This window comes from Oratosquilla oratoria, chromosome 3 (assembly GCF_046742065.1).
Source record: "Oratosquilla oratoria isolate Oo_2021 chromosome 3, ASM4674206v1, whole genome shotgun sequence".
Taxonomy (NCBI): domain Eukaryota; kingdom Metazoa; phylum Arthropoda; class Malacostraca; order Stomatopoda; family Squillidae; genus Oratosquilla; species Oratosquilla oratoria.
This window is the reverse complement of record NC_134779.1, coordinates 36,123,773-36,150,000: the sequence shown is the minus strand read 5'-3', so window position 1 is coordinate 36,150,000 and position 26,228 is coordinate 36,123,773. Positions and strand designations below refer to the sequence as shown.

Sequence of the window (26,228 nt, the reverse complement as noted above, 5' to 3'; positions counted from 1 at the left end):
GGAAAATACGGTATATCTGTCTGTAGTGATTCACAATCTTCCTCTGTACTTACTTTCTTTAGTATTTTTGCGTCATCTATGAAGAAGTTCATATAACATTTCATGCCTTCAGCTATGTTATTTATATATATGGCAAACATGGTTGGAGCCAATACCAAACCTTGTAGGACACCACTTATCACTTCTTCCCAAGTCAAGTATTGAAATGGGTATGTATTATGTATGTATGTACTTTGTATCATAAAAACTTGACTTAGTTGATATTCCTACAAGAAATATACATAGAAGAAAAATAAAAAACCCTCTCTGTGATAGAAATAGCTCCACAATATCAAGTCATGGCTTTGGGTATGTATTTACCTAGTTGTATTTTGCGGGAAGGGGAGCTATGCTCGTGGTGTCCCGCTATTGTATCTCGCAGTGTCTAGTTTGCTTTTAAACTCATGAATGGTTTTTGCGCATACTATTTCATTATCCAGTTTGTTCCAAGTGTCCAAAACTCTATGTGGAAAACTGTTTTTCTTCAGTTCTCTTCTATAGTTATGTTTTTTTATTTTCTTTCCATGTCCTCTTGTGTTTCTCTTGTCCCAGTTAAGTAACTCCTCTCTATCAAGTATCTCTGTGCCTTTCATGATTTTGTAGATGGTCAGTAGGTCACCTCTCTCTCTTCTTTGCTCCAGTGTCGGTAACTCCAGTTTAGCCAATCTCTCCTCTTATGATAGGTTTGCAAGTGCAGGTGCCATTTTTGTAGCTACTCTCTGTGTATTAGTGCAATGTGTATGATGAATTTGTGCACAAAGTTTTGTTGTTCTTATTGCTTGTTTGCAATTCTGTAAAAAAAAATTGTAGTATGTTTAGAGATAGGAGTGAGTGGAGAATGGCTGTGTTTAGATGAGAGTGAGATACAAGGAAGGGAGGGGGGTTAGAGAATGGTTATGTGTGAATAATATTTTGACACAGTCCCAAGGGTTTTTTTTCCCATCTTCTCTTTTTCTGCATGAGGGAGCAGAGAGGGGCCCGCCAATTAAGTGAAGTAGCCTTGCTGTGGATGTGCTGTGTCTTGCTGCATTGCTTCTGACCCTGGGCAGTGGGCAGACTACAGGGATGACCCATCATCCATGAGGAGCTAAGATGAAAGGGAAGAAAGGGTGGTAAGTGGGAAAGAGCCCTTAGTATACAGATAGATATTTAATGTTTATCTTGTGTTGGTTATGAGAACATAGTAAAGGCATTCTCCCTCCACCCACCAACACCATCACACATTAGCTCAATTGACAGCAAAATTAATAAATATCTGCACATTAATTATATAAACACAACATATTTTTTGTATACAAAAGACAAATATCTCATATAGCATACAATATAAATCTTCTATCTACCTTTGTAGCTTGAAAATACAAAAGTCATATACTTTTTCAGCATTGTCCAATACCAATATACATCCTTTCTTTCTAGTGCATCTCTATATGCTCCCCACTGAATTGAAGATACTGCATAAACTGGCTTTGGATCTTCTCCATCTTCAGATGCCTGTAATATAAGACAGATCAATTGTCAATCAATCAATTGTTGCTTCAATTTTCACAAGTGGAAAATCTGCACCCCCACAATGGCTGGCAACAGTCCTCAAAACCTCCCACAGATCTCTTTAGGAAGAAACATTGAACTACCATCTGTGTTGTATCTGTATTTACCTAGTTGTACCAATTGCATTTACCTAGTTGTACCAATTGTATTTACCTAGTTGTATTATACGAGAAGGGGAACTATGCTTGTAGTGAAATGTCTTTGTAACTCGCAACATCTAGTATGTTCTTCGATTCTTGTATGGTGTTTGCACACACTATTGTTTCATCCAATTTGTTCCAAATATCCACCACTCTGTGTGGGAACAATAATTTTTCAGATATCTTCTATAACTATCCTTTGTGAGTTTCTTTTCATGTCCCCTTGTTTTTCTTTTATCCCACTACCCTAGGACTTTCTATGTCACTAGCTGAAAGTGGTAGGAAGAGGAGAGCAGTCACTGGTTGTCAGCTCCCCATGTATGAAAAAAGTGTAAGAAATGTAATTTAAGTTAATAGAGAGAGATCTTGGGCCCAGTCTAGAGAGTGAATATCATCCCCTCAGGGCTGCACCTCCTTATGGAGATGAGGGAGTTGATGGGTTTTGAAACTGGGTACCTTTACCATTCATCTTGCAGGACCACCACATACAGGTACCATCACTGGTCCCAGAGATCAATTATATCGCTAGGCAACAAAATAGGCTATAAACACCCACAGATAATGCTACAGTGGTTCCAACTGGAAAAGAAAATCTTCAAATTCAAGCATATTACTGATAACTAAGCAAAACAGAAAATCCACTTATGAACAATATGTGAAACCAATTTCTATTCTTAATGTTCTATTTTGTGTTCTTTGTAAGAAAATTTCTTTTGTTGAGAAATGAAGGGAGAAGACAGAAGATGGGGGTGAGTGGAGAATGTTTGTGTATGGATGATGCTGTGATGCATGGAAGGGAGTAGGTAGGGGATGGGGGGGTTAGGGATTGGTTATGTGTGAATGATGTTCTGATGCAGCCCAAAGTGATTTCTCCCAATCTTCTCTTTTTCTGCATGAGGGGACAGAAAGAGGGGATCACCAATTAAATGAAGTGGCCTTGCTGTGGATGTGCTGTCTCTTGCTGCATTGCTTCTGACCCAGGGCAGTGGTGAGATACAAGGATGACCCATTATCCTGGAGGAGCCAAGAAAAGAGGGAGGGAGGGAGAGATGGTGAATGGGCGTGGAGTGGGTGGGGATGAAATGGGTGGGAGTGGAATTATGCCTTTTGACTTTGGCTACCTCCCTTGTATGGGGGAAAAAGCCCTTGATATATGTAAGAAAACAAAGACATCCTAATTAAAAACACAAAATAAATCATCATGAATAATAACTGGCTGCACTGAATGAACACCAACAGAACATCTATACTCTGAAAACAAAATCCTTTCCATAGAGCAGTATGTGGATTCAGTCTAACATCATGTGGAATTTAATGAACTATGCCTTTGGTCTAACTTGCTGGCAGCAGGGTTCAAACTGTCATCGCCTCAACCTCCACCACAAGTAGCGATGCTCTAACCAGCTCAACCAGCAAGCATCCATAAAAGTATTCCAGGCAAATAGTTCTACACTAGAGCTCTTGAACCCTCCCACCCCTTACACCATATCGCACAAACACAGCTCACTAAATGCAACATAAAACAATCCTAGCAGTTTTCTACTTACACTTTACTGAATGCTTATTTGCATCTACTGCCACAATAATTGTTCTTTCAGGTGTTATTCTCTTGTTAAATCTCTCTAGCACTTGCATAGGTTAAGAATAGATTCAAAGAGGCAACAGAAACAAGGGCCAGCAATAATATTAAATGTGTTAGGCAGTTGTCTTCACACTATCCCACAACCCTATCAGTTCACACAACATTCCTGGGAATGCAAATGTGTGTCCGTTCCTAACTGCTCAGCGAACTTAAGTCCCCAGGGACCACCAATCATGAACACCTGGCCATGACAAGTTGGACCAAATGGTTCCTTGAGGTCCATGGGTTGGACAAACCCAGTTTCCTGGGAACACACATATAGTTCCCAGCTCTGTCTAAGATCCATCCCAGCCAGGTCAGTGGCTTGGGAATGTCCATGCATCTGGCTTCCCAGCAGCATCACCATTTCTCTCTAGATGCCAATTAGAGCACAGGTCATGACCTGGAGAAAAATCACCGAAGATACAGACTGCCTTGGGGTACCACTCAATGAGCACTGCCGTCACCTCCCTTGCTATCTCCTACAGACCACCTCAGAGGACCAAGTTGATGCACATTGCTGCCACCTCTGCTGCCATCTCCCCCTCCTCCAACTCCTCTTGCTGCCAGAGTGAACCATTACTAATCTCAGACACCCAATTTAATAAGAGTGTAATGAGGAATAGACATTTGGGAATGGATGCTAAGAGTAGACTGTATGAAGGAGTGATTGTGCCAACAGCACTGTATGGGGCAGAAACATGGAACATAAGAGAGGAAGAGAGAAGGAGTTTGAATATGTTTGAGATGAGGTGTCTGAGAAGTATGATGGGGGTTACTAGGTTAGATAGAGTGAGAAATGAGGAGGTGAGGAGAAGAATGGGGGTGGAAAGGGAGTTGGGAGATAGGGTTAATGAAAGAGTATTGGGATGGTTTGGACACATGGAAAGAATGAGTGAAGAAAGACTAGTAAAAGAGGTATGGAAGGCAGATGTGGAGGGAGTGAACATGAGGGGACGTCCTTAGATGAGGTGGATGGATGGGGTGAAGGGGGCTTTGGGGAAGAGGGGAATGTCTGTTGAGGAAGGACGGGAGAGGACAGAAGACAGGGGTGAATGGAGAATGGTTGTATATGGATGATGTTGTGATGCATGAGGTGAAATGGGCAGGGGGATGGGGGGTGAGGTAGTATGTGTGAGCAAAATTTGACGCAGCACGAAGGGATTTCTCCCCGTCTTCTCCTTTTATGCATGGGGGGATGGAGAGGGGGGGGTCGCCGATTTAATGAAGCGGCCTTGCTGTGGATGTGCTGTGTCTTGCGACACTGCTTCTGACCCAGGGCAGTGGACAAGGTGCATCCAGGAGGTGCTAAGATAAGAGGGAGGGTGGAGGGGTGTGGAGTGTATTCAGGGATGGAATGGGTGGGAATGATTTTATGCCTTTTCCTTTTTGGCTACCTCCCTTGTAAGGGGGAAAAAGCCTTGGTATATGTATGTATGTATGTATCCTCTCTATCAGTGTGTGCCTTCCAGTCAGGCTACCTAGTCCACATCCCGACAAAGGGGAATCATCATTGTACAAGTGTAGAGAGTTTGCTCTATCAGACAAATGATGTCCGACTCTGAATAGGGGTGCCCCAAAAAAATCCTTACGTACATACATATACCAACGGCTTTTCCCCTTTACAAGGGAGATAACCAAAGTCAAAGGCATATATCCATTCCCACTCATTTCATTCCCACATACTCCACTCTCATTCACCACCCCTCCCTCCCTTTTTCTTGGCTCCTCCTGGATGACAGGTCCTTACATAATTAGGTACAGTGTAAATACAAAAGCTGGGGGCCACAGTTTGATTAAAGCAGACTGACAAAAATTGTATCTGGAATTATACATACCTTCAATGGTGTGATTTCCATGATATCAAGATTAGTTTTCAGATCATGAATGATGGCCATTGTTGCTTTTGCTAGATCCTTTGGTTCAACATCAGTAATGCCCCAGATTGCTTTTGCTGCAGTATTTATTTCCCCAAGTGGTAAAATGCCAATGGGGAATTTTTTGACTGCCTCTTTTCTGTCTGTCCTACGCATGACACCTGTTACAACCTGGCAAGATCCATCAGAATACAGTAATTAAACAATGAATATGCAAACTTTATATTCTATTCCATTTCATAGTGACTAAATCTACTTAATTTTATAGGTCAGTAAACTAACTCTTTTAATTATCTGAACTTTTGTTGTCCACATCCTATTGAAAAAAAATGTCTAATAAAGAAAAAATTTGATAGTAATTAACTCATGAAAAATGCATCAGTAACCACATGGCACCTTTACATCTGTAACACCAGTTATTTGAAAGAAAGAACACAGTGAAAGGAGGAGGACACTAGCAGTGGGTGGGGAGAGATGGTTTAGTGCCACAAGGGTAGGCAGGTCTACGGAGTATATTGCTTCACATCACACACTGCCTTCCTTACTAGGTGACACTTATCCTTCTACTCTCACTGTCCCCATCTCTGTATCTCCATTTATCATAATTAATCTTATAATAGAGGGGAGGTCGCTGATTAAGTGAAGCAGCCTTGCTGTGGACATGCTGTGTCTTGCTGCACTGCTTCTGACCCAGGCAGTGGGCAGGAGACTGGGATAACCCATGAGGAGTTAAGATGAGAGGAAAACAATGGTGGTGGATGGGAGTGGTATGGGTGGGTGTGAGTGTGTGCCTTTGAATTGGCTACCTCCCTTTTATAAAGAGGAAGAAGCCCTTGATATATAGATGGATAGAATCTTAAATTCACTTACAGTGTCTGGCTGGTAGTGCTCTAAAGTATATGTGATGCCATTAATGAATGAGTAGAAAGTATGACAAACTTTGGAAGAGAATGTTTCTCCCTACATTTTCATACAGTTTCTACTTGGACAACTTTATATATTCATACAACAGCATACTGCTAATTGGGACAAAAAAATTTATAGTCTTACTTATGAGTAATAAGTGTACATATATACACATCAAAACATCTTCCCCATCATAAGGTTGTCGCTGAGTCAAAGCATACACCCATCTTACAACCATCCTTCATCAATCAAATGCCCACAGGTTGCCTCTCCTATTTTTGGACCTCATGGCTCAAGAGTTATCCCTGTCCTCTGCTACACCACTTGAATAACTGAGTTATAGACAATGCAGCGAGATACAGTGTTTCTATAGCAGGATCCAACAGCCTGAGCTGGTTTGCCTCCACAGCTTCATATATCACTCATATATGATCTATAGACACTTTAATATAGTTAACAGGAAATTATGCCAATCTATTTCCTTCAACACAGCTGGTGTAGTACATATCTGCATGGTAGGGGATGTAACTCTCACATATAGTAAGGATCTCCTGTACACAGTATCCTCAATTCCAAGTGAGATAATTTTAAAATTACATTACAAAAGAAATATGTACATAAACCCAAACAGTAGAGTGAATGCAAATACTGAGATGTGAATAAGTAGAGATAGAAATAAATAGAATATCTGAAAGCTGGCAAATTTTCTTTTTTTAAAAATATCTTCAATCTTACAAGTAACTGTGTACAACTCTAAATGACCAAAGTGAAATCATGTTACAGACATACCTCTGCCAGAGTTCCATCACCACCAGCAACAACAACTGCATCTGTGTTGTCCATAACTTCCATGAGAGATCTGGCTTGACCTTCATGCTCTGTTCGAACAACTGCAACTTTCATCCCTGATAAGTGAAGCAGAGGAGCACAGTACTTATCAAAGTATTTTTTTCCTTTCCTGTAAATACAAGGAAAATACTAATGTCATGGAAAAATAGATAACAAATATTTATCTATATACCAATGGCTTCTTATCCCTTACGGTAGGTAGCCCACTCAAAGGCACACACCCATTCTCACCCATTCCATTCCAAACCATCACCCTTGTTTCCCTCTCAGCTCCTCATGGATGAAGGGTCATCCCTGTCTCCTGCCCTCTCACCTGGATTATAAGCAATGCAGCAAGACACAGCATATCCACAGCAGGCCTGTTTTACTGGGATGGTAAGATCCCTGCCATCACCTTATGTTAAAAATAAAGAAGATAGGGAGAAATCCCTTCAGGGTGTGTCAAAAATATCATCCGTACACAACCACCCTCCACTCACCCCTATCCCCCTGCCCTCTCACTTCCTTGCTCAACTGACATTCTTCTTACTCAAAGCCCTATTCACATCATCTATCCATCATACTCTCAGTCATCCCCTCAAGTTCACTCCATCCACACCTTTTTTTTTTCTTCTTTTTTTGTTCATTTTTCTTTGTTCATTCTTTCCACATGTTCAAACCATCCCAATGATCTTTCATCAACCCTATCTGCCAGCTCCCTTTCCATCCCCACTCTCCTCCTCACCTCCTCATTTCACACTCTATCCAACCTTGTAACCCCCACCATACTTCAAAGACACTTTATTATCTAAATTTCTCTTTTCTGCCTCTCTTAAAACCTAGGTCTCCACCTCATGCACTGTCATAAGTATGATCACCCCTTCATATAATCTTCTATTTGCTTCCATTCCCAGTTACCTATTTCTCATAACACAATTCAATACCCAAGACATTTACTTGTTTCTCTCAATCTACAGTTTACCTCCACCTCCTCTACTCTATTTCCTGTTACATGTGATCCTAAATACTTAAAACTGTCCACTTCCTCCAACCCCTCCCCTTTAAGACTTACTTCCAACTTGCTGCCAACCTCTCCCCTTGTACATCTCATCACCTTACTTTTACCCATATTTATCTTCAATTTGCTCCTATCTCATACCTTCCCAAACTCTGTCACTAACTGCCTTAATCCCTCCTCTGACCCTACCACAAGTGTAGTGTTGCCTGCAAACAACACTTGGCTCACCTTCCACTTCTCTCCACTATCTTTAACTATCTCCAATCCCCTGCCCATTACCCACACGTTTACCTCCCGTACCATCCCATCCATGTACACAATGAATAGCTACGGTGACATGACACAGCCCTAATACAGCCCCACCTTTATCTCAAACCACTGAATCTCTCCATTTCCAATCCTAACACAAGCTCTACTACATACATATATATACCAAAGGCTTTTTCCCCCTTACACATGGGGTAGCCTACAAGCTCTACTACTCTCACAAAAATTTTTTATTGCCCTTAACATCTTTTCCCTCAATCTCATATATTTGCAATACCTCCCACAGTGCCTTCCTGTCTATTGTGTCATAAGCTTTCTCCAAATCTATAAAGGCCCAAAAAACATCCTTACCTTTTGCCAAAAACCTTCTCACAAATCTGCTTTACCACAAAAATCTAATCCATGCATCCTCTATCTTTCCTAAGCCCACACTTCTCACCAATTATTCCCTTTTCCTCTCAAACTCTCAATTAAAACACTCCATAAGCCTTTCCAAATACACTCAACTAACTGATCCCACTAAAACTATTACAATCACATTTATTCTCTTTGCCTTTGTAAAGTGGAACTATACATTCATCCTACAGTCCTTCGACACTCCTCCCTTAGACACACATTAAATAACCTTACTAACAAGTCCACTATAACTACCTCCCTTTTTTAGGGATGATGATGATGATATGGTTACATCACAAATCCTCCACTACCAGGAGGCTAGGATGGTGCCCCTTACAGAGGACTTCTATGTAAATGTAATTTTAAAGCTTTACTTATGTGAGATGGATACTTAAATTTAAGTATGGGGAGTCCTTATACACCCCTCCCTCCTGAATAATATTTCTGGCTATGCTCATTACACAATATATGTATATGAGCCTCAAAATCATTTAACTGTATATCTATGTTATACATACCAATTATATCTCACAAGTTTTGTGTGAAAAAATCTTTTAGCTTTTGAGAGAAGATTCAAATCTGGGTGATAATGGTAAAGACAACTGAGAATGACACCACAATATGGCTCACTACAATCTATCTCTACACACCAAAAATTCTTAGTTATGTTCATGGGCTGTTGCTTGTAGTGTATTTGATATTTTTCACAAAATATCTTAGTACAATGCATATTGTCATAGCAAATAAATATAACATTTTTCTTAACATTCTCTAATGAAAGTGGTGGTAGTGGTGGTGGGGGGGTTCTTACATGCCATAAAATAAGGCGACTGTTTAGCAGCATGTGTGTGTTCTGAAATATGGATGAAGCAAACCCAGTTAAATGGGGGTGTATCTATCTACCTACCTATCTATATACCAAGGGCTTTTTCCCCCTTACATGGGAGGTAACCAAGTCAAATGTCATGTATCCATTCCCACCCATTCCATTCCCATCCACTACCTTTTCTCCCTCTCATCTTAGCTCCTCAAGGATGATGGATCATCCTGTATCCTGCCCTGGGTCAGAAGCAATGTAGCAAGACACAATACATCCACAGCAAGGCTGCCTTATTTAATCAGCACTCCCCTGCCTTCTGATTATCTACTGATTGAATAAATTTATTGTCTGCAACATTTGGGATAAAATAGATTAAAAAGTGGGTGTGTCTGTACTGTAATCAATGGAAGTGGGTGGGAGATGGAGGGGGGTTAGGGAACGATTACATGTGAATAATATTTTGATGCAGTCCAAAGGGACTTTGCCCTGTCTTCAATGTTTTTGCATGAGGGGACAGATTTATTTATTTATTTATTTATTTATTTATTTATTTATTTTTTTTTTTTTTTACAATTAAATGAAGTGGCTTTGTTATGGATGTACTGTGTCTTGCTGCATTGCTTCTGACCCAGTGTGATAGGGAAGATGCAGGGATGACCTGTCATCCATGAGGAGACAAAATGAGAGGGAGGGAGGGGTGTGGACGGGAGTGGAATGGGCGGGGATGAAATGGGTGGTACTGGAATTATGCCTTTTGACTTTGGCTACCTCCCTGGTAAGGAGGAAAGAGCCCTTTGTATATGTACGTACCATATATATATATATATATATATATATATATATATATCTATATATATATATATATATATATATAATATATATATATATATATATATATATGAGTGGCAGGGTGGTGAGATAAACATCAATCATTGAAGTTTTTATTAACTGACATTTCGCTCTTAAAAGAGCTTCTTCAGAGTGTACAAACATGGTCAGGAAATCAACAATTTTATACCTCACATCATTCACGTTCCTTCCTTAACCCAACCCACCCCTCCCTCTTGTACTCTCTCAACTCCTGTAGGGCCACTGTGTGTGTGTGTGTGTGTGTATATATATATCTATATATATATATATGTATATATATACATATATATATATACATATACATATATATATATACATATATCTATATATATATATATATATATATATATATACATATATATATGTATAGATGTATATACATATATATATATCTGTATATATATATATATATATATATATATATATGCACACACACATATCAGATGTATGCACAGACAACACCTCCCAATCTTAGAAGAGTTGTGCCCAAACCATAGAGAAAGAATATCCCAAGCTACTAAAGAAGGGATTTGTACCCAAAATTGCTATCTAGTAATAATAACTACCTACACTGAAGTCATAAACTTCCTTTCAAAGGAGAATATGTCCACAGTAAGGCATAAGGAAAATACTCTTAAAAAAATAACAAGTGCACAAATAGCCATCACTTTCAATGAGGTGTATGTATGTATATGTGTATATATATATATATATATGCTAATAAGAACACGGGTACGTGTGTTCACTTATGCAAAGTAGACCACTTGGAAAAAGGAAACTAACGAAGCAGAGCGCTTTCGTATATTACATCTTCAGTGCAACAAGTACAAAGTAATAGAAGTGCATACATAATATATACACGAAACAAAGGAACAAGGACAGTTTGGATATGGGTAGCGGCCAATTACCCCCTGGGGGGCGGAAGGTCATTGTCAATTAACTTATGATGGTGGGGCGACATCAGGTCACAGTCGCCAGGGTCACATAGTGTCGATGGGTTACAATTTACCTGATATCATCTTACTAATTTCTTGACAAATAAAATCATCAAGTTTGTATAAGCCTTTATGAAGGTTGGTATTTTGATTACTGGTGGTATGAATCAAACTACACTCTATTAAATTTCTTGCTATTATGTTGTTGGTATAATAGATTGGCTGAGCATTATCCCAATCAACTGGATGATTATTTAATTCAATATGTTTGAAAATACCACTCGAATTATTGCCATCCCTAACATTTTTCTTATGTTGTTCAATTCTAATGTTTAAGGGTTTGGCAGTTTGACCTATGTAAAATTGATTACACATTTTGCAAGGAATTTTATAAATGCATCCTTTTTTAATTTCAATACTATTGTTGATGAGTTTATGTTTTATTGTACTATCATTTTTTTTTTTTAAATGATAGTACAGTAAAACATAAACTCATCAACAATAGTATTGAAATTAAAAAAGGATGCATTTATAAAATTCCTTGCAAAATGTGTAATCAATTTTACATAGGTCAAACTGCCAAACCCTTAAACATTAGAATTGAACAACATAAGAAAAATGTTAGGGATGGCAATAATTCGAGTGGTATTTTCAAACATATTGAATTAAATAATCATCCAGTTGATTGGGATAATGCTCAGCCAATCTATTATACCAACAACATAATAGCAAGAAATTTAATAGAGTGTAGTTTGATTCATACCACCAGTAATCAAAATACCAACCTTCATAAAGGCTTATACAAACTTGATCATTTTATTTGTCAAGAAATTAGTAAGATGATATCAGGTAAATTGTAACCCATCGACACTATGTGACCCTGGCGACTGTGACCTGATGTCGCCCCACCATCATAAGTTAATTGACAATGACCTTTCGCCACCCAGGGGGTAATTGGCCGCTACCCATATCCAAACTGTCCTTGTTCCTTTGTTTCGTGTATATATTATGTATGCATTTCTATTACTTTGTACTTGTTGCACTGAAGATGTAATATACGAAAGCGCTCTGCTTCGTTAGTTTTCTTTTTCCAAGTGGTCTACTTTGCATATATATATATATATATATATATATATATATAATGTGTGTGTGTGTGTGTATGTTACAGATATAACCACTTTTTAATTTATTTTATCCCAAATGGTTGCAAGACAATAATTTCATTCAAACAGTAGATAATCAGCATTCATTACAAAGACAAGCCAAAAGGATATCTATAGTTTTTTATACCAGACACTAATGAAGTAACTTACCCCTCACTTGCAGCAGGATTAAGCAAAACTGTAATATGCCGCTCTTTTTCACCTAATGGAGATGGCATGTTTCCATACTTTTGGGCTTGCAAGCAATAATTTCTCATCATAAGATGCTCTCTGAAAAAAAATTCACTATGAAATGTACAGCATTTGTATCTTTTTACAGTACTACAATGAATATGTTCACACATCTTATTGATAAAAGAATTACCTTTTTTCTCAAAAGCTTCCTTAAATAACTCTAGTTACAGCTAGAGAAAATAAAGGCTAACAACACAAAATGTCTTAATATTTCTTTACTCCAGGGTATCTATGCTGTTGATAGGTAAACTACTTCTGGATTCAACCTGGATTGGTTAATGAGGACTGCCAGAAGACAACCCATGGAAAATGTTTGCTATTCTATCATCTCCAACCCTATATCTATGTATCAATCATCTATTACCTCAAACCTCTCTTGCAGAAGACCTGTGGTCTTAAAGAATCCAACCACAGGCACTGGGTTGGCTCATAGGTCACTCAGGAAAGAAAAGGCAATAGTTATTATCATTAAAAAATTATGTCTCTTTCATGTCCATCACTAATAAGTAAACACTAATACCACTGTATTAATAACTAATTAGTTTCTTGACTAACAGTGTAAAGGTAACGAACTCTTCTTAGAACCCCATTGTAGCCAATCAGTTTTTATTTCAACTGACATGAAGTGAACAATTGCCTAATTATTTATGATAAAAATACAAAACATTTGAGACAAGGGAAAGAGTGAGAACAAGGTGAGGTTATGTTTGGTAGAACAATAGAAAAAATGAACAAAAATATAACAGTCTTAGGGATGTGTTGTTGTTTGTCCTTTGCAGACAAAGACGACCACTATTTCTGGTCAAAATGTAATGATATTTATGTATATCGATCACTAGGGATTGTATGTGTGAAGATGATTGTTAAGTTCAGTCCTCACTTTGAAGAGTCTGTTGCAGTGTGGGCAGGAGACTGCCTGGTTAGGACCAGGCTGAGAGGAGGTACTGGCTCTGCTTTTTCCCTGCCAGTTTTTCATTGTAGTATGAGGTATTCAGTGTCTTCTGTGTGGTGGTTGCATCTGAAGCAGTTTGAATCTGTTGCCAGGCCTATCCTGTGTTGGTATTATCTTAATGCTCAATGGTGCCCTCAACTGAAAAATTACTCCCAAGAAAAAGAAGAATCATACTAGCATAACTGTATTCAGGCCACCACACTGCATCAAAACAATTCCAATATTGTATTATCATGGCTATCAACTCCAAATGACTCGGATGCAACTGCCACACAGAAAATGAGTTCCTCATCCTATGCTGCACTACTTTCACCCTATCTCAGTGACAACATAAAATCTTTCCTCTGAGTGATTTATGGGTCAAACCTATGTCCATTGCCAACTGTCTGGGTCATGTGTCTTCTACAAGCTATACCTGGGGCAAAAGATTAATTGATTGAGAAAAGCAGTTGCTGGTTTTCAGCTCTTCTTAAATAAAAAGGTGACAGAAGTATAATTGAAGTTGACAGAGAAAGATCTTGAGTTTAGTCTGGAGCAGAGGTGTGCAACCTTTTTAAATGTGGGTGCCAAAATCAGTCAAATCTTTGATGCAAAACATTCTTGGATCCTAACCAAAAATTTGAGCAAAATTTCATTATTTGGTGTCTTTAATTATAAAGAGGACCTTTAGAAATAATAAAAATTTACACCAAAGCAGAAAATAGGAGAATATTGTAGGAGTGAACCTCTTATCTACTATTAGTGTGATTTTTGCTGTTGCAACACTGATGACAAGTAACTTATATCAGGTTTATATTTTGTAACCTTGAGATATAAATGCTATAATAGTAACTTCTAATTATGCCACATACACTGAAGAACTGATTGATAGCCAAATAGTTACTGCAGATAAACAGAATCTATCATATTTAATATCTATATTTGTCTTATATTTAAATCTGACTTTCATACAACTGAACTTGGATTTTGCTAACTAGTAAGTTCTCTGTGAAACTAGAACAACAAATAAAATGCTGCTTAATGAGTCATGCCACATCCACCTGCCTAGCAAATGATGTAAATAATGTGGCATATTGTCCCTCCTTTCACCTTGTGACCCAATCTACTGTCCAGCACACCATGCAGTTAGCAATTATTATACAAAAGTACTTGGAGATATATTAGTTTTTCTTTTTCCTTAAGGTTGTGGTGTAATGCTTTAAGGTGCTCTAGCATAGGATACTAGCCCTATGCTAGAGCACCTTAAAGCACTATACCACAAAGGTGAGCTTGGCAAATGTTTCTCAGGTTTCGCATGCATGTCATGGGTTGCCCACTGTCTAGGGACTATGCATCATGCACCTCCAGGTGGATATTCAGGTGTTGACAAGTTATATAGATTGTTGGCAGTGATGATTCTCTCTGATGTCCATCTCGCAAGACTGCTTCCATGAGCATAATAGAAAAATGGCATGACTAATTAATGTCCAAATCTTTACATTTTCCAAGACTTTATTCCTAGACCCCTGTCTACCCCCAGCAGTTCTTTTCTAGTAACACTAAAATGCATTTCTCATTTTTCTCTTTTTTGCCTTTGAAAAATTATTTTTTCCATGGACCTCTTTTTTACCAATAATGAAGAGTCAGTCAGCAATTGCAGGTCAGAGAAAACAATCTTCTCTAACTACAATATAATCCATATCAACACAACTTACATAAAAAATAAGACACTGCAGGAATGCCTGACTCCTTCGGACATGACACCCTTCACCAGCTTCAACTTCTTCAGTCAAAAGGTAGACTGGGAACAGTTACAACAGGATCTCATGAAGATTGACTGGAAGTTGGCACTGCTGGAAACTGATCCCAACACCATTCTCAACACACTATTGAGGATTTTGCTGGAGGTGTGTACTGCCTATATGCCACGAAAAAGCAACAAAAAGGATCACAGGTACTCCATCCCACACAACAGGAAAATCCTCATGCGAAAGCGCGCCAACCTCAACCTAAAACTCAATCTCCTCAAAAATAGAGGACATAGAGCAGAAAATCAAACACTCACACAAGGAGCAGAGAAGAACGGAGGAATACCAAGCTATAGAAAATATAAGGCACAATCCCAAATTCTTCTACAGCTACTGTAAGAAATTCCTGAAAACAAAGTCACAGATTGGGCCCCTAGTGACTGAACAAGGAACCATAACAGATGACCTGCAAGAAACCTGCCAGATGCTGGCACATCAATACAACAGTGTGTTCAGCGTACCAAAGACACAGATGGAAATCCTCGATACCACAACCTTTTTCAACCAGGTGACTACAAACCTGAACCAGCTTACCGACATTCAAGTGACAGTAGGGGACATCAAAAAGGCAATAAATGAGCTCAGGAATAACTCGGCCGCTGGACCAGACGGCGTTCCGGCAATCCTACTCCTACAATGCAGCGAGGTCTTGGCAGTCCCAATCCATTTGTTGTGGCTAGTCTCCCTAGACAAAGGAGAGATCCCGGCACTACTAAAACAAGCCATCATAAGCCCAATTTACAAAGGAGGAGATCGGACCTTGCCAAAGAACTATCGACCTGTCACCCTCACGTCCCACATTGTCAAAGTACAGTAGTTGAGAAATGCGTAAGGGACAAGCTGTTCACACACCTTGAAGTGAATAAACTCATAAAAGAGAATCAGCATGGTTTCAGGAAAGGTCGGTCATGCCTCTCAAACCTACTGGCACACCACGACTGGCTACTACCGAACCTGTCAGAAGGGAGAAATGTTGACATAGTATTCCTAGACTTTGCAAAAGCCTTCGACAAGGTGGACCACGGTGTCCTCCTCCACAAGGCAAGGGATCTAGGAATCTCAGGGAAGCTAGGAGTCTGGCTTCACAACTTCCTGACAGACCGTACACAAACAGTCGCTGTTGATGGTGTGAAGTCCATTGAATCCAAGATAATAAGTGGAGTACCACAAGGATCTGTACTCGGCCCCCTCCTATTCCTAATCCATTTGAATGACATAAATAGGAGTGTGGACTCAACCCTCATGTCTTTTGCCGACGATACCCACATCAGCCGTGCAGTGCAAGAAAGTGGGGACGTGCAACATCTACAAGACGATCTCAACTCAGTTTATGCATGGGCCAACGACAGCAACATGCAATTCAACGAAGAGAAGTTTGAGGTCTTGAGATATGGCACAAACCAAGGCATTAACCACTTCCATACAGTGACACCTACGTAGGCGTCATGAGGAGCAAGTGGGTACGCAATGATGCCGACGTCGGCGTCTTGATTATATTTATTGTAGTCATACCTGCGTGACCCTCATTCTCTCTAAACTGGCTTCATCATATTTTCTATGGTTATCAAAATTCACGGGTGAAAGAGAACGAGCGATTGAGCAGTGACTTTATTTTTTATAATGCGATTATTATGACGCAACATCGCACACCTGGCAGCTAATGCTGCCAGACGTGCTATGTGCCCCGGAGTGAAGAGGTTAAAGACAACACTGAACTGCACACGGAAAGAGGTATAAAAATCACGCCCAAAGCCCATGTAAAAAGCCTGGGAATTCACTTAAGTGATGATACCACTTTCCAGCACCACATCATGCAGTCAGTGAAAAGAGCAAGAGAGATGGCCAGCTGGGTACTAAGGACTTTCTCCTCAAAAGAAGTCCAAGTGATGCTTACCCTCTGGAAGGCGCTTATTCAACCGATCCTGGACTATTGTAGCCAACTCTGGTCGCCACACAGACGCAGAGACATCCAGATGCTTGAAGCTGTCCAAAGGAATTACACCAGGCATATCAGAGGGATGCAAGATCTCAACTATTGGGATTGCCTGGGAGCACTAGGTCTATACTCCCAACAAAGGAGGAGAGAAAGATATAGGGCCATTTACACATGGTAAATCCTAGAGGGACTTGTTCCAGACCCCATGCCCTCAACAATCAAGCCATACCATAGTGTAAGGCATGGGCATAAGTGTGAGAGACAGACTCTCCCATCAAGAGCCCCGGAAAGGATTAAGACCCTACTGACAACCAGCCTAGGCCACAAGGGTCCAAAAATCTTCAACGCCCTCGCAAAAGAGGTGAGAGAGAAGACCAAATGCTCGGTGGACAGCTTCAAACATGCATTGGACAGGTTTCTGCGGAAGGTGCCAGATGAGCCTCCAGTGCCAGGCTACACCGCCATCAGTAGGTTTTCTCCAAACTCAATACCAGACCAACTGGCCCTCGCGAGGAGAGACAACAGGACTGGCAGCAGCAGTAGTCCACTACGCCTGTGAGGATCGACCTCGGAACTTCACTAAGTAAACTAAGTAATGGTTAGGTTAGGACTTACCTTAAGTTATGAACTGTAGGATAATAGGGCACTAGCCACTATTATACTATAAGACATCACATAGTGATAGTCATAAGATAAGTTTTATGTCAAATATTCATGCTTGTGTGTTTCTAGAATTAATTGGTATTGGCATATTTTTTTGTAGATTAAGATTTCAAATGATTTATTGTTTTGATGAATTACGAGTTCAAATCTGAGAAATTTGCTGTTTCAGTGTTTGAGTAGAAACCAAAATCGAGAGCTGAACCTTGCCACTATCACCATGATAAAAATAATTACTCAATTCACCATAACACAATAAATGGACATCTATTCTTACTCATATTTTTTGTTGGCAAAGTTTCCTCCTGCTGCTGTCAGTGCAATAAAAAATATAGTTTTCTTTGGGTGCCTAGCCAAAGTTTTAAAGATTTTTACTACTCGTGCCATTGCGGTGAACAGCTTGAGCAGACGGATTTATTTACATGTAACGTTTGTATGAAGATTTACAAGACTGTCATATAAATTATTGCATATTGCCGTACGGTGAATATCAGTATCATATAAATAACCAAATACTATTGGTCATTAAATGATGAATTAATGTTTTATAGCAGTGTGGTGTCATCGAGACATTTTTGTATACTCATGACCATTATAACTCATAGCTGCTCCACGTCCGTCCAAAACGCAATGCCGCAATGGTACCCAGATCTAGGCCTAATCCGTAACACGCTAAATAAATTGTCGGTGAGCGGTCACTGGATATTACTCATTCAAATTACAGCTTCCAATAAATAATTTGATAGTGTGATCATATTCATATGGAAGCAATACAATCATTATTTCATCCAGCTAACCTTTTTATACAAAAATACATAGCGACTGAAAGATTAGTCTGATTTGTAACCCAGTAGAAATCAACAAACAACAAATCTGTCACATCCCAATTCTAAACATTAACTTCAAATTCGAGTTACAGGCGTGCTAACTATGCACGTGCACATGAAGCCAGGAGTCGAAAACAGTAAATTTGTGTGCCAAGATACGAAAAATTAAATAATTAAATTGTGTTTCTGGCACTGAGCAAGCTAGAAACTAGAAATGGATGTGTATAATTTTCTTGTAGATGTAGGATGTTGCAATCGGTGTATTTTGGCATATTGTGGTCACAGAGTCTTGAAGGATTATGAGTGTCAAGATGTCATCCAGACAAAAATTCAAAAATATATATCAGAGAAGGATCCCTCATCATCTTCAGAACCAGTTGGTGTGGTATGTCGTGTGTGTCAGTACATTATGATCATTACAGCTATGACCTATGTACACTTACGCTTACACTTGTGAAATAATATTGATAAGTGAAATTTAATGAGCATTAGAAATAATCTAAGCATATAGAAGAAATAATCTAAGGAACAATTTTGTTTTTTACATTCAGAAACAAGACGGTAACACAACTAGTGTTGGTTACAAACTTAGACTAAACAAAGCCATGAATTATTAGGTAAATATAAAAATCATTGTTTGCCAGTCTCAACAAAGATACAATTTTTATCTTATGATTATCAGTATCATTGGATAGCTGTTATCAATCTGCATATTTTTAACCCCATAAATAAATACTGCAGTTTGATAGTAATGTCAGTAGTGATTTTTGAAAATTTTGTGTTTTTTCTTGAAAGCAGGCTGTGGTGCTTAGTAGCATAAGCACACCTAACCTAACCTATCCTATAATCCTGGTTTTATAAAGATATTTTCCAGGATAAAATAAAATTACCTGTTCCATTGATTTCTATTTGCCCCCAGCTTCTTCATTGCTCAAAATGTTGAGGGGAGGTACTGAATGTGGCAGACACCACTAGTCATACTGTGGAAGATATAACAATGTTGCTAAGGTCATAGACAAGGGTTTCCTTTTTGTGGGTGTTGATGAATGAATAACTGGTCAAATATTGAAAGAGGAATTTGCCTTGCATCCCAGGCTACTTCGCCTACTCCCTAATATTTGACATGTGTGTGGTACTCTGCACAAAACCCCTGCCAAGAAAACACAAAATTTTCAAAAATTGATACTAACATTACTAATAATTTGTGATACTTATTTGTGGGATTCAAAATACTGTATTTTTTAGCTCGTGACTTTTTTTTTTTTTTTTTTTATTATTCTTTACAAAATTAACCCTCTGAAATTAACCTGCATTTTATGTGCTGAAGATTAAATTTTTTAGATAATTTTCTAGGCAAAACTAAACTTTCAGTGCTTCAATAGTGTCAACAAATGAACCAGAATAAATTTGCTTACATATAAACAAACCACACATAGTTTACCAACTAAAATATGTTGTCTACACTAATCTGTCATTATTTAATGTTGATTATTCTTGATTCATAATAATTGTGGGTTAATTATATAGGTTGAATCCCTATAAACAAAAGCTGACTAGTATTGGTCAACCAGTTTGATTCATAGAGTTGGCTCTTGTTTTTAAGTTTTGTTCAGTTCTATATGGTTATCCACAAAAATCACAAAATTGTCACCCATATTACAGTTGCACTATTGCAAGGATGGCAGCTAAACTTAGTTTTGCAATGTTCATAATAAAATACAGTTTGACATTTGAGTTTTATTTTTCCACCATAATATTTTTTATATATATATAGGTAAAAATTGCATCTGTGAGATTGGCAAACTCAATATAAATACCAGTTATTGAGACTATATGTTAATTCTTGGCAAGTTCTTTCTAGTATTTAGGCAAGCGTGACTTAGTGTCTGTACCAGTGCCCTTTGGGCGCCTTCGCTCTATATTTTGTCAAAAACAGTGGTGCCCTTAACATTTGTCTGTGATAGATTTCTGTTAATAATAATTTTATTAGAGGAAATTTATCTCTTAAAGGTAAATAAGATGAGTGAAATTTTGCTTGTTATAAAGAAAATATGTAATTTCTTGTCCATCAGAGTTACTATTACTATATGGTGATCATAGTGTAACACTTCTCTGGCTGTGGTTTCAGCAGGAGGAAAAAAAAGTATTTTGTCATTTTTGTCAGGGTTAGGTTAGACCAGGGTAGGTATATATTACAAAATACTGGCTGGGATTTCAAGAAAAAATACTAATATTCATGGCTGTGATTATATGGCTTAAACTAGAACTATACATGAATTTAAAAATAAGTATAATAATCAGAAAAATAAGAGACAGGACCCTCACAAATGTAGCTTCTTTCCCATACACTACAATTAGGTAAATGTACAAATATGATGTATGGAGTAAACATTAACATTGTGTTTATTTCACATAGGATACCAAGGAGGAGCCTACAGGGGATGAACAAAATGGATTGGTGTCATCATCATATGCAAATGAGGAAGACAAAGGAACAACTGGGCATTTATCCAAAAAGCCAAAGCCTTCAAACTGTATCACCTGTCTTGATCTGCTCAATGAGGGTTGTACATCTGCTCATATTGAGAAGGTAATTTTTTTATGATATATTTAAATCAGCTGTATGAAAATGAGTTTGTGATAATTCATAATACAGTAAGAGTTTAGTAATTCAAATGGTAGAAAAACAGAAGCCATTTAAATTTTCAGATTTTTCAGATTCTTTGATGGGACCATTGAAAACAAAATGTATTCACATGATTAATCTATATTAGTGAAAAATCTTTATTATGAAAGTTAAAGGAATGAGATACCTTATTTTCTACTTAGTACTTCCTTCAACCTATCCTTTGCCACGGCTTTTTCCTATTTCTTATCATTCTGTGTTAGGAGATGGGGGACACTTTATCAATCAATCCATTGCCCTTGGGCTCTCTTGCATAAGACCCTAGGTCTTCTAGTTTTTGGCTATGGGGGTGGGGGGGCAAGAATACCAATACAATGTTCCCATGATTCTTGTAGAAGGCAACTAAATAGGATAGAATAAGAGGAGTAGGGATCCCCCCCCATACACACACATACTTTTTTTTTTTTTTTTTCTTGTTATTTACATGTACTGCTCTTCGGGGAGAATTTTAGTTTCACTGTGTAGATGTTCTATTGAGTGGTTTTGGTCCATCCTATTATTATTCTTATTGTTTCATCTTGTGAAGTTTGTAGGATGTAGGAAGCTGGAGTTCTTTTCTAGAGAGACCAGGGGCAGTGGATTGATTGATTGATTGGTTATAGAATGCCTATGTTTGTTTTCTTGCTTCTAGGGAACCATGGATAAAGGACATCAAGAAACATTTTTTCATATAGATGCATCAACTCTTAGAATAAATGAGAAGTTGAAATAGCCAAGCTAAGATCATAAGTGAATTCAAAACTAGGTATGATAGATGTGGAAAAAGATATAGGATCACACAAGTTTAATGTCTTTTGTGCATATTACAATTAGTTAAATAGATGAATACACAGGTAGACAAAACGGCAGATAGAGTGGGGATGCATGAGTCCAATGATCTCCTTTTTCTCTTTCTTGCTGCTAGGTACCTCTCATACCATTAGGATTTAAAATTATTTGTTTGGATTGATGTACTTTTACTGTATGTGTGAATTCACAATTTTTAAAGCTGATGGAAATAAATATCGTACTCTTTGATAGTACAGGTATTGTTTATCCTGCAGAAGAGTAAAGTCGATCATATAGATGATACAAACTAGAGGATCTTTATGTATGTATATATATATATATATATATATATATATATATATATATATATATATACATACATATATCTAGGGAGCAGATTCTCTTGTATGCATGTGTTGTTAAAGTCGACAGCATTAAGGAGGTTGTTAATCTTCTTATGAGTATTCTTCAGCTTTCTAACCAATACTCTGCCATTTGGAGGGTGGGCATAAACCAAGTTGCCAAAATGATTCATTTATTCAACGTTTCGTCAGGAAAATCTGTAACATAAATATTACTGACATACAGAAATAAAGAAAAAAGGTGTTAACCTAAACCAAAATTCACAATTATGGAAATATATATCAATAAATCAGCAATAATTCAAATCCTATCTCAATACATGGGCTGTTGGGGACCACTGCTTTAAAAAATTAAAGGTCCAACCGACGATTTCCTTCGTCATTTCTTTGGACCTTTAATTTTTGTGAGTAGTGGTCCCCAACGGCCCATGTATCGAGATAGGATTTGAATTATTGCTGATTTATTGATATCTATTTCCATGATTGTGAATTTTTGTTTAGGTTAACACCTTTTTTCTTTATTTCTGTATGTCGGTAATACAGTATTTATGTTACAGATTTTCCTGAAGATGTCTCTTTGCAGATGAAATGTTGAATAAATGAATCATTTTGGCAACTTGGTTTATGCCCACCCTCCAAATGGCAGAGTATTGGTTAGAAAGCTGGAGAATACCCATAAGAAGATTAACAACCTCCTTAATGCTGTCGATTTTAACAACACATGCATATACATATATATATATATATATATATGTATTTTTTTTTTTTTACCAAATTTATAGTTAAGAACTATTCCTTGATTTTTTTTTCATATGCCTTGAAAATTTTGGTTAATACAATGTAAATACAATAAGGAGTTGTAATTGTGACACTATTTCATTTTACTAGATGAGTGAGGTGATAAAAGATGGTGACTATGATGCCAAGTGCTTCAGTGTGGTTGTGTCCCTGCCACTTACACTGCCACTCAGGATTCATGTGGTGTGGGCTAGCCTTCTGCTCAAGTTTCCAGAATTTTCTAAAGAGGTGGGTAATGTGTTAATTATCTGTCTATCTATATACTTAGGCTCTTTCCCTCCTTATAAGGGAGGTAGCCAAGTCTAAAGCCACTCCCACCCATTTCATTCCCAACCTCCACCCATTCTTCCCTTTCATCTTGGCTCTCATCCCTGTATCCCACCCACTGCCCTGGGCCAGAAGCAATGCAGCAAGACAGTACATTCACAGGAAAGATGCTTCACTTAGTGCCCCCACCCCCTCTGTCCCCTCATGCAGAAAAAGATATGGGGAGAAATCCGTTTGGGCTGCATCAAAATATCATTCACATAACCACTCCCTTCCCCCTCCCTTGCATCACAGTATCATCCATACACAGCCATTCTCCACTCAACCCTATCTCCTGCCTTCTCCCTTCCTCAACAGACATTCCCCTCTTTCTCCCTGCTTAAGTCAAGTCAGGGGATATATGTTAACTATGGCTTTAAAACACACACAAGACAAATTTTGTCAATGGTAATGCTTAATTTCTCTCTCTCTCTCTCTCACACATACACATACACACACACACACACAAAAGAATGAAATATTGAACCACTTGAGTAATCTTGATGTCAGAAAATCGCATGGACCAGATGAAATAGCAAACTGGATTCTGAAAGAATGCAGGAATGAACTGGCAGACATAATACATAGCATAATAAACAGTTCCTTGAAAGAAGGTAAAGTTCCAGAAGATTGGAAAAAAGCAAATATAGTACCTATATATAAAGGGGGAAATAAAGAAGACCCTAACAACTATAGGCCAGTCTCTCTAACAAGTACAATAGCAAAAATTTGTGAAAGAATTGTCAAAAATAGATGGGTAAAATATTTAGAAAAAAACAATGTGCTAAATCCAAGACAATTTGGATTCAGACAAGGACGATCATGCATCACCAATTTAATATGTTTCTATTCAAGGCTAATAGATATAATACAAGAAAGAGATGGATGGGCTGATTGTGCATTTCTAGACCTAAAAAAAGCTTTTGACAAAGTACCACATAAGAAGTTGCTTAAGAAATTAGAAACTGAAGGAGGAATACAGGGCAAACTGCTAAATTGGATGGAAGACTTCTTGCAAGAAAGAAAAATGAGAGTAGTGATAAGAGACCAACACTCAAAATGGGATGAAGTAATAAGCGGTGTTCCACAAGGAACAGTTCTGGCCCCAATAATGTTTGCTATATATATTAATGATATGGATGAAGGAATTGAAAGCTATATGAGCTTCTTTGCAGATGATGCAAAACTATTGAAAAAAGTGAACACGGAAGAAGATTGTAAATCACTACAGAGAGATCTAAATAAAGTACAGGAATGGAGTAGGAAGTGGGAGATGGAGTTCAATACAAAGAAGTGTAGTATAATGGAATTTGGAAAAAAGTAAAAACAGAATAACAGGATCATATAAATTGGGAGAAGAAGGAATAAAAAAAGTAGAAAATGAAAAAGACCTGGGAGTCATTGTTATGAATAATATGTCACCTGAGAAACATATAAATAAGATTTTTGGAGAAACCTATAATTTAATAAGAACAATCAAAGTTGCATTTACATACCTGGATGAAGAAATGGTGAAGAAAATTCTAATCACCCTGATAAGACCAAGATTGGAATGTGCAGCAACGATATGGTCACCAAGTACAAAAAAATGTATAAAAAAACTTGAAAGAATACAAAGAGCAATTACAAAATTGGCACCTACACTCTCAAAACTATCATATGAAGAGAGACTAGCAAAACTTGAACTACAGACACTAGAGCAAAGAAGAGAGAGAGGAGATTTGATAGCTATTTACAGAATCATGAAAAGCATAGAAATTACTGATAGAGAGAATCTGATAAAATGGGATGACAGAAATACAAGAGGACATGGAAAGAAAATAAAAAAAGACAGCTATAGAAGAGACCTGAAAAAGAACAGCTTTCCTCACAGAGTAATAGACAGTTGGAACAAGTTAGATGAGAAAGTGGTGTGTGCAAAAACAATACATGAATTTAAAAATAGTTTAGATAAAACAAGATATGAAAACGGGACACCACGAGCATAGCTCCCCTTCCTGTAGAATACAACTAGGTAAATACGCACACACACACACACACACACACACATAAGGTTTCTTTGGTCCTTTGGTTATTCTCCATTGAGTAGGATCATCTTCTTTGTCTTCTTCTACTTCTTCCAGAGTTGTTCATTTTCTCTTATCTGGATATTATTTCTACTGAGTCTTCTTTAGGTAATATTTCTATCTTTGATCTCCTTGGTGTATGGCATTTATCCACAAAGCCCTCTCCATGTAGCCTATCTTCAAAGACCATCAACACTGAGGGGCTGACACTGTCTCTGGTGGGGACTCTCAGGATGAGGCCTAAAATATCTCTTTATTAACTTCATTTTATTTCCTTTACCTTTTCATATATAGATAGATGACACCCAGTGACTGCTCTCCTACTATTATAAACAGTGACAAAGTTCCACACCAGTACATACATATACCAATGGCCATTTCCCCCTTACAAGGGAGGTAGCCAAAAAACAAAGGC

At 38.0% G+C, this 26,228-nt stretch overlaps 2 protein-coding genes across 3 annotated transcripts in view; one reads left to right on the top strand and one right to left on the bottom strand.

Moving 5' to 3' along the window:
• Mulk (acylglycerol kinase-like protein Mulk) overlaps positions 1-18,526 on the bottom strand; it is a 34,405-nt gene extending 15,879 nt beyond the window's left edge. Inside the window, exons 1-5 of the mRNA XM_076178982.1 lie at positions 18,278-18,526; positions 12,582-12,701; positions 6,924-7,092; positions 5,190-5,399; positions 1,383-1,533 (exon numbers count right to left, since the gene is read on the bottom strand). Of these exons, the coding sequence (XP_076035097.1) occupies positions 1,383-1,533; positions 5,190-5,399; positions 6,924-7,092; positions 12,582-12,701; positions 18,278-18,387 (760 nt within the window). The 5' untranslated portion in view covers positions 18,388-18,526. The remainder of the gene's footprint in view (positions 1-1,382; positions 1,534-5,189; positions 5,400-6,923; positions 7,093-12,581; positions 12,702-18,277) is intronic.
• Positions 18,527-18,715: 189 nt separating this feature from the next.
• The window catches only part of Pus10 (Pseudouridine synthase 10), a 17,171-nt gene continuing 9,658 nt past the window's right edge, over positions 18,716-26,228 (top strand). The window contains exons 1-3 of one of the 2 annotated variants that reach the window (XM_076178957.1): positions 18,716-19,212; positions 21,244-21,417; positions 23,532-23,669. In XM_076178957.1, coding sequence (XP_076035072.1) covers positions 19,042-19,212; positions 21,244-21,417; positions 23,532-23,669 — 483 coding nt within the window. In that variant the 5' untranslated portion in view covers positions 18,716-19,041. Of the gene's footprint in view, positions 19,226-21,243; positions 21,418-23,531; positions 23,670-26,228 lie in introns of both variants that reach the window. The other variant, XM_076178967.1, reaches the window with a different exon arrangement.